Source organism: Pseudophryne corroboree, chromosome 3 (genome assembly GCF_028390025.1).
Source record: "Pseudophryne corroboree isolate aPseCor3 chromosome 3, aPseCor3.hap2, whole genome shotgun sequence".
Taxonomy (NCBI): domain Eukaryota; kingdom Metazoa; phylum Chordata; class Amphibia; order Anura; family Myobatrachidae; genus Pseudophryne; species Pseudophryne corroboree.
In genome coordinates this window covers 663557635-663567461 of record NC_086446.1, presented here as the reverse complement: position 1 = coordinate 663567461, position 9827 = coordinate 663557635, and the positions used below count along the sequence as shown (strand labels likewise).

General features: G+C 45.5%; 1 protein-coding gene across 4 annotated transcripts in view; it reads right to left on the bottom strand.

Annotated features, from left to right (window-relative positions):
- Positions 1-4106: 4106 nt before the first annotated feature.
- The window catches only part of PLEKHA1 (pleckstrin homology domain containing A1), a 145764-nt gene continuing 140043 nt past the window's right edge, over positions 4107-9827 (bottom strand). For 2 of the 4 annotated variants that reach the window (XM_063961857.1, XM_063961858.1), the window contains 2 exons: positions 7631-7720; positions 4107-4684 (listed from right to left, as the gene is read on the bottom strand). In XM_063961857.1, coding sequence (XP_063817927.1) covers positions 4397-4684; positions 7631-7720 — 378 coding nt within the window. In that variant the 3' untranslated portion in view covers positions 4107-4396. Of the gene's footprint in view, positions 4685-5246; positions 5325-7630; positions 7721-9827 lie in introns of all 4 variants that reach the window. The other 2 variants (XM_063961860.1, XM_063961859.1) reach the window with 2 other exon arrangements.

Sequence of the window (9827 nt, the reverse complement as noted above, 5' to 3'; positions counted from 1 at the left end):
CTCTGCTCTTCATTCCGCCCTGTCGGTTTATGTAAGCCACAGTCGTTACATTGTTCGACTGCACCTGAATGGCCCAATCTTGCAGAAGATGGGCAGCTTGGAGAAGACCGTTGTAGACTGCTTAGTTCCAGAATGTTTATTGGCAGGCCTGATTCCAGACTTGACCACCTTCCTTGGCAGGTTTCTCCCTGAGAGACTGCGCCCCAGCCCCGGAGACTTGTATTCGTGGTCAGAAGGACCCAATCCTGAATCCCGAACCTGCGGCCCTCCAGAAGATGAGGCAGTTGCAGCCACCAAAGGAGTGAAATCCTGGCTTTCGGCAACAGATGTATTCTCTGGTGCATGTGTAGACGAGATCCCGACCACTTGTCTAGGAGATCCAGTTGGAAGGGCCAAGCATGAAACCTCCCGTACTGCAGAGCCTCATAACAGGCTACCATATTCCCCAGAAGGCGAATGCACTGATGGACCGAAACCCGGGCCGGCTTCAGAACATCCCGGACCATTGTTTGTATCACCAACGCTTTCTCCTCCGGAAGAAACACCCTTTGCACTTCTGTGTCGAGGATCATTCCCAGAAAGGACAACCTCCTGGTCGGCTCCAAATGTGACTTTGGAAGATTCAGGATCCAACAGTGTTCCCTGAGCAGACGAGTCGTGAGAAAAATGGACTGCAACAGCTTCTCCGTGGACGATGCCTTTATTAGCAGATCGTCCAGATACAAGATTATATTCACCCCCTGTCTGCGGAGGAGAACCATCATCTCCGCCATCACCTTGGTGAATACCCTCGGTGCTGTGGAGAGGCCGAAAGGCAGTGCCTGGAACTGAAAATGACGGTCTAACAGTGTGAATCGGAGAAAAGCCTGATGCTGCTGCCAAATCGGAATGTGGAGGTACGTATCCTTGATATCTAGGGATACCAGGAATTCCCCCTCTTCCAGACCTGATATCTCCGCCCTCAGGGACTCCATTTTTAACTTGAAGTCCCTCAGAAAAGGGTTTAGTGATTTTAAGTTCAGAATGGGCCTGACCGAACCATCCGGTTTTGGTACCACAAAAAGGTTCGAATAGTAACCCTTGTTTTGCAGATGAGGTGGAACTGGTACAATGACCCGTGACTCTACCAATTTGAAGAATCGGTGAGGTGGGGTTTCTTTTAACTCCAGCCTGTACCCCTGGGACACAATATCCTGTACCCAGGGGTTCAGGCCGGATGACACCCAGACGTGGCTGAATCGTCTGAGCCTCGCTCCCACCAGCCCTACCTCCAGGCCGCGCGGTGCACAGTCATGCTGAGGACTTTGATGTACCCAAAGCGGGCTTCTGCTCCTGGGAACCTGCAGCAGGTTTCTTGAATTTTCCCGACCTCCTCTAAAGAAGGTGTTAGACGGCTTGGACTTTCTTGATTTGACAGCCCGAAAGGACTATAATGTAGCTGCAGAAAAGGGTTTTTTCGTAGCAGGCGCAGCTGAGGGAAGACAAGGTGACTTACCCGCGGTTGCCGTGGAAATCCACGCATCCAATGCGTCCCCAAAGAGAGCCTGACCTGTGTAGGGTAGGTTCTCCACAGTTTTCCTGGATTCCTCGTCGGCAGACCACTGGCACAGCCAAAGTCCCCTGCGAGCCGAGACAGACATTGAAGATATCCCTGCAGCCATCGAAACTAGGTCTTTCATGGATTCCACCATAAATCCTGTAGAATCCTGAATGTTACGTAAAAATAATTCAAAGTCACTTTTTTCCAATGTATTTGAATCTTCAAGTAACGTGCCTGACCACTTTACAATAGCCTTAGAAATCCACGCACAGGCAATAGTAGGATGTAATATCGCCCCCGAAGCAGTGTATATGGATTTGAGCATAGTGTCAATTTTGTGATCAGCCGGCTCTTTTAACGCGGTAAATCCTGGAACAGGTAAAACCACCTTTTTGGACAGTCTGGAGACAGATGCGTCAACAATGGGCGGGTCTTCTCATTTTTTCCTATCCTCCTCAGGAAAGGGAAAAGCGTCCAGAACCTTTCTAGGGATCTGACATTTTTTCTCCAGGTTTTCCCAGGCTCTCAAAAATATAGCGTTTAATTCCTTAGACACAGGGTAGGTTAGCGAGGTTTTCCTATTGTCAGTGAAGAAAGCCTCCTCAACCTGCTCAGGTGTTATATCAGCAATATTCAACATATCTCTAATGGCCTCAATCATCAACTGCACCTATTTTGCAAGAGTTGCCGCCCCCCATCCCCATCTGCTGTGTCAGAATCGGTATCTGTGTCATCCTGCATAATCTGGGCAAGAGCACGTTTATGAGAGGGGGGCCTGAGGGAACAGAACCGGACCAAACTGCCATAGAGTTCTGTAAGACCTGAGTTGCAGTTTCATTTTGTGCAACCCTAATAGAAATCTGAGAAATCATACTCTTGATAGAGGCTAACCACTCAGGTTCTCTTGCAGGGACCTACGCTAAAACAGTGCAATCCTGATTACATGGAAAGGGATCATCCTGAGAGGAATTATCCTCCGCAGCATATGACACAGAATCCCTGGACATAGTTTTATGGAGACAACAAACACCACACACACACACACACACACACACACACACACACACACACACACACACACACACAGGGAGGGGGCAGACAGAGTTTCCCCCCCAAGAATGCAAAGAGAGCCACAGAGATTGGAGCCAACCCACACACAGCGCTTCAGGATATAGGGAAACCCTTATCTAGCGCTTACTGTGCACCTTAATAGGTTACACAGTATAGATATACAGCCTTCCCCCTCCTTCTACAACCCCCTGGTACAGTACAAGGCAGCTGGAGTTGATCTGGAGGGACAGTTTTCTCTGTCAGCGCTTCTGCAGGCAGGAAAATGGCGCTGAACGCTGCTGGGTCCGCTCTGAGAAGCTCCGCCCCCTTTCATGGCGCTGTCTTCCCGCTCTTCTGAAGATTATACTGGCCTGAGGAATTGTGCTGGCAGCGATCCTGGGACCCTGACAGGCTTGCTAGGCGCTGGCTCAGGGCGCTCTCACAGCGCCACACCATGTACCGCTGAGCCCCGGAGCGCAGTAAATACTGCGCTCCCTACCCTGTTGCCGCCATCTTCACACCGGCTCCCCGCTTGCCGGGGGCCGGTGACTAACTCGCCACTGATCTTCTGGCTCTGTAAGGAGGTGGCGGCATGCTGCTGGGGTGAGCGATCCCCTGTGGCGGCTAACATTCAATCCCCTCAGGAGCTCAGTGTCCTATCAGCGGAGATAGTGGCTCAGACCCTGCAGGGCGGACACATTTTCTAAACTGAGTCTGGTAGGAGAGGCATAGAGGGAGGAGCCAGCCCACACTCTCAAACTCTTAAAGTGCCAGTGGCTCTTAGTGGACCCGTCTATACCCCCATGGTACTAATGTGGACCCCACCATCCTCTAGGATGTAAGAGAAAATACAAGACCAAAAAAAAATTCTTGGGGTTCTGTCATTTTAACAAGTGTCAGACGGAAGCACAAGGATACAGCAGACTTTTTAGTATCAGCAGTTCACAAGACAACAGTCTTAACAGCACATGAGGAGTCAGCAGGCACTTAAGACACATAAGGAAACGGTGCAGTCACAGCATGGTCTCCAAAAATTTTACAGGACTAGCAACCACAGCTGGGGCTTTACATCAGGCACAGTGAAAAAGTAACTACAAAACAAGGTCTCTAACGAAAATGTGATATCCGTAAAGGAATTAAAAACTAGAAAGACAGGGAAAAAAAAAAAAAGTTAGCTGATTAATCCCCAGGTTATTTAGAGAGAGTGTATTTTCCCTATTAGTGGCACTTAAATGAGTGTGCAAACTAGGGTGGGGCTCATGGAATGGTGGCAAGAGGTCAAAACTAATAACTTTGAGTGGTCCAGTTTTCTCTGCTTGCATAGAGGCATTATTGCTTTGCAGCATGGGATCAGGCTTCAAATGAAAATACTGTATTATATAATAAAAAAAGAAAAAGAAAAACAACAGTTAAAAGCACCAAATTCTCGTTCTCACTTGGGTAGCAATGACAATAGAGGATTCATTAGGCCACAGCTACAGCTTACTCAGCTTCGCGGGTAAGAAAGGCACTCCCATGCCAACGTGGCATGCTTTTATTTAGTGACCGGAGTCACAAAGTTACTTAGTAAGGAAAAAAATATGGTCAATCTTTTCTCACATTGGCTGCAGAGGAAGGTTCACAAGTTTTGTGTTGGGAATGTGTATTATCTAACAGCATGGTCCTACAGATCTGGTGACAATTCCTTCCCACTGATCGGAGGGTACATGACAGATCAGGTGATTCACTTTGTGCATCACATAGCTGGAAACCAGAGCTGAAGCGATACATCATCCAGATTCATTTCCAAGAGTCTATACGCTGGGCTCAGACATCAGTGACTGGTAGGCTGGCATCGTCTATGTCAACCATCCCCGCTTCCAGACAGTTAACGGGTATGGCACTGGGCACAGAAGAGGTCACTTTGCTAGACTGGTTTCCTGCAGAGACAGCCGGCATCTTGAAGTGTCCTGGCTGGTTCTTGGCAACGGAGCTAGAGTCTTCCCGGTGCCGGTACGTAGGCCCGGGGTCAGAGTGCTGAAGTCGGGCGGTCGAGTGAGGGAAACTGAAGGAGCGAACAGAAGAGTTGAGCTCTGAGTGTGAGGAGGGGGCCTCCTGAAATCAACAAGAAGAAAGTGATGAGACAGTAACAGTGATTGAGAGTATGTTAGTAAGTGTCAGCCTCAGAAACAGCCAGAGTGAGTCAGCAACTGTAAAATCAAAAAGCACAGTCCGCTATGGCATAAGGATTACTCTCTCCTGTCCTTACAAGAAAGGGCTAAAGATGAAGGGAATTCATCATCACCTGACTTGAATGGAACCATAACATACTTGATTGAGTACTTACAGTTTAACACATTGAATTGTTCTTCAATCCTTAATTACTAGCTTAAGACATGTTGAGGCAGAACAGTAGAAGGTTGTTAAGGTTAAGTAATACAAAGCAGACAATTTATATGAGTGATTGTCTCCATATCTTCCTGAGATGAGGCATGCTCTGTCACCGTCTAAACATGTAGCATGCAAGTACAGCAATACAGTGCAGTGCAGCCATGTACAAAAACTACACTGTGGGACTGATGAGCTGAATGGCAGTTATGGGGTTGTGGAGCGGGTTACATGGTAGAAGGTGGCAGCGATTGGTCAGTATGGTGGGCATGCACTGCTGCCCATGTACCTCGGAATACAGGGGTTTGAAAGGCGTCTGACCTGTCGCATCTGCAGGGAGACAGGGCAGGGTGGGAATTAAAAACACCTTAAAGATAGTAAAAGAAGAAAGAAGAAAAAGAATAGATGAGAGATAGAGCCTGGAAGATACACACTGCAGTAGGCTGCTACATATTTAATTTAATAACAGGACAAACTTAAATGTGAAAGCAAGCTGTGTGTGAAAGAACTACTAGTGCTACATATACAAGCAGCTGCTTCAGGAGGTTTAGGGGTAAATAATCGAAATTCGACCTACTCAATATATCCCAAATTTTTTCGACAAGTCGATGAATTCGACTTGTCGAAAAGCACGTGGATCGGCGGAATAGCTGCAGATCCACCTGCTTGTCGGTTTTGGCCCCCTTTTCGACCGTCTCAGTCAGACATAAAAAAATGTTGGACTGAGATGAGGGATTAGAGCAGGGAAGGGGGGGGGGGGGGGAGCCGCAGGCAGAGAGAGGAGATCAGCGCTGCACAGGATGTCTCACAGCCGCGCCGCTCACGGCAGCTTCCACCCGGCTCCAGCAAGTGAGGTCACGCTTACTGGAGCGGACACTGCCGTGAGGTCGGGCGGCTGTGTGACATTCTCCTGCAGCGCTACTGTTAGCGCTGATCTCCTCCGTCTGCCTCCGTCCCCCCCCCCCCCCCCCCCTCTGGGTCACTCATCTCAATTCGACTTGAAAAAAGTCGAATTGAGATGAGATTTGAACAGGGCTTGTCGGATCCATTCCGACAAATGCATGTCGGAATGGATCCGACGCTAATTGAATATAACCTTTAGGCTTAAATACTGACTGATTCATGCAGGCGAGCTTTATTCCAATGCACCCGTGACATGTTTTTTGCAAGTTGACTGAAGCTCTCTACATGGAGAAGGAAATGGAGAATTTTAGAGCACTTCAGCTTAGCATCAGCTAACTATAAAGCATTCATGTAAACTGAATAGCTATTATATATCTGGGAAGGTTTAAGACTGCTTCATATAATGCATCTACTTGCATGTTCACTTGATTGGGCATTTAACAAGGTATTTCAGCATAAATCTAGTGTTAACATATAAAGGGCACCCTTGTTTATTAAAGGGTGCAAATGTATTAATAGTTGGATGTGCTTTTCCTGTGAGATTGAGCATTTTGACAGGTACACTTTTTTCCCCCTTAAATTATTTAAATAAGTGTGCTAGAGCTCATAATTAAGTTGTGAGTGCAAACAGAATGGTCAACACTGATATTAAAAGCCCATATTATTGCGACTGTACAAAATCTGAAAGGCTGGGATGACTACCTAGACTTTCTACCAGTAAGAACACAGCATGAAGAATGCAAGAGCAGGAGAGAGGGAGAGACATTGTAACAAGAACATAGTAGCGTAAACAATAGATTTCCATAAACGAAGATTTCTGTGATGTAGAATAAAGGTTATGTTAATACGTATACTCAAACATTTAGTCACCCACATAAAAATAATATACAGAGAAAAGATGTTGTTCCTTTGACCAAATATGCCCAGCCTGCCTTACTCTTCTCTCATTAACCACTTGGGTTTACACAAATTCATCCAACACAGATCAACACACTATGGGGCCTTATTCAAGTGTGTTAGCAAACCAAAAAAAAGTTAATTGGGCAAAACCATGTACACTGCAGTGTGGGCAGATATAACATGAGCAGAGACAGTTAGATTTGGGTGGGGTGTGTTCAAACTGAAATCTAAATTGCAGCGTAAAATTAAGCAGCCAGTATCTACCCTACACAGAAACAATATAACCCACCTAAATCTAACTCTGCACATGTTGTTACATCTGCCCCACCTGCAGTACACATGGTATTGCCCAATTGCTAACCAACCTGAATAAACCCTTATAGCCATAATGTGTGTTTCATGCCTTCAATATCCAGGTTCGATGTAGTGCATTAGATCTTTCAGAACATACAGCCAGACATGACAATCTCAGTAGCTGTAACTGCATTGTGAGAGTTTATGATTTTACACCATGACAACCACGAAGTGACAGCTTCTGGGCCCAGTGCACTCATGATCACACTCCCGATCACGCTTTAGAAGGTCACCCATGGAATTTTCTCAAGGGACTGAGAAGTTTACAAACCGTAAAACACGGCTTTGATACTCATCTGTAACATATAATTGTGTGCTGAAGGAACAGAAATGTGTACTCTATAGTCATTATGAATGCAGGAAAGCATCCTGGACACCAAAGAACACCATATGGCCATAAATAACCTATTTGCATATAGGTCATGTTGATAAGCCGTAGTTTTACAATGTGGCTTTGTCCTGCTGCAGTGTCAGTTACACCCATAAAGCACTGGGACAGACATGTGTAACACCTACAGATGCCGCAGATCTGGCTGGCCCACGCTGTGCCACGATTGCACCGGATATGGCTCGGATCCAGCTATGCATGTCTTCAGGACTGTCAGCCTGTCATGGGTGAAAAAGAGAATAGAGAAGGCGGATAAAAACGAGAAGAAGAAAAAAAAAAAAAGTGTCAAGATTTCAGCGTTAGATTTTCTTTTCTACAAATTTTACTATAAGAAAAGGGGAAGTTGTATCCAGGTGATGCGCAATAAATGGAATAGCGGGCAGCCATCACATCTATAAAGAGGAACACCACTCCCCTCAATACAATAGAATACCAAAAGAGCAATATATGCAATAGGGCACCTTCATCCCAAACATATATCAGACATTGTGTCTAATCAGAAGCTGACCAGCAGTATAATTTCAACTTTTTAATCACACTGATAAAAACACAAAGCATACAAAACATGAAGGAAGAGTCACAAATTCATGAAGTGCAGACGTATATACAAAAGTGACAAAGCATCAATCCCAATGGTCAAATGTCTCTTACCCTCTGAAGGTGCTGCGGTAGGCAAATGCTTAATTAGCAAATCAGGGTCCCGGGTTTAGCACCTCGGCACCACCGCAGTAAGCTTGTTAAGTAGGGTAGTATGGGTCATTGGTTGCAGTCATCAAAAGTCAGATCATGCCATCAAACAACGCGTTTTGGAGCTGAACGCCTTCCTCAGGCCTCTGGGGAAGGAGTTCCGCTCCAAAACACGTCGTCTGTACACTTGCTTTGTCACTTTTGTATATTCAGCTGCACTTTATGAATTTATGTCTATTGCTTCATGTTTTTATGCTATGTGTTTTTATCAGTGTGATTAAAACGTTTAAATTATATGCACATTGCTTATCAGCATCTGATTAGACACTGTCTGATATATCTTTGTGATATGTGCCTTATTACACATTGGTTTTTAAAGGTATTCTACAAATATTACAATACCTTTGTGTCCAACAAAAAAAAGTTACATCAACATTATACTTTAGTTAAACATATAAGGCAGGATGTAATAGCGTGTGCTGACGGAGGAAACCACACACACACAGGCGGCACACGCAGACGGCATCCGGAGAAGCAATGTCAGCCCCTCTGCGATCGTACCCTAAGTCTCCTCTGGAGGCTTGCAGAGTAGAGCGAGCGGTAAGCGCTGCAGGACACTGGGGACCGTACACTCTAGCGAGATTGCCGGTACCCAGAAGTCCTGCAGCCGCCAGTGGTCCCCGGTGTGCAGGCTTGCACACAGCAGCAGATTCCAGCAAAGACTCAGCTGACAGCGGCCGTTCTGGACACCGCAGAAGAACAAGAAGGGTAAGCATATGCACCTGAGGGTCACGGGACGCCGCACTCCCATTACATATATCCCCCATCATTTTTTTCTTTGCAAGGACAGAAATGCATAAGAACATTTGACTTTCGTTTACCATCAACTATGGACAGAATGATGAACTAATATTATTCAGAACGATCCTGGGCACAATTATTGGTAGCAATAGCTACGATCTATCCCTACACGATCTTTCTGATTGACCTAGTTTTACCTTACTTTTTATTGATTATTTTTGTTTTATACTGAACATTACCAGTGTGTCAACACTGACTACAATTAATTTACAGCAGTAGATTGCTCTGACCAGAGCTTTGTATCTCTTAATGTGAATAAAATTGTGGAATCAGTAACACAGTATTCATATTCATTGCAGCTGCTACATTGTTAATACTCATTAAGTGGTAACAAAGAAACGTATTACATTTGCATGCAGGAACAACCAATTTGCTTAGCGCTGTGTTATACCCATTTTTACATCTAAAATGTTGTCCAAAATTTTAAAATATGCCCTCCTTACTGAGCAGCACCCTGCACCTAGAGTGAACTCAAAGTCATGATTCTGTACAGTAAGCCATCGTGAAAGATTAAGTCATATAGGAAAGGGGTGCTGTAGCAGCTACATATTGCCCATGTGGTGTGTCTGCATCTAGATTCCAGTGAATTGGCTTGGTAGCGGCCATATTTACTCTATTACAACAGAGGAATCCACTCAATTGTACACCTGACACAAATCAGCTGTGTGACTGGTTAGACAGCTGCAGTATAAGTAGTTTGAGATTACTATTTCCTGAAACCAGCAGAACCCATAAAAGTGTGGCATATTAAAGGTTCATTTCTTCCCTTGTACTTGG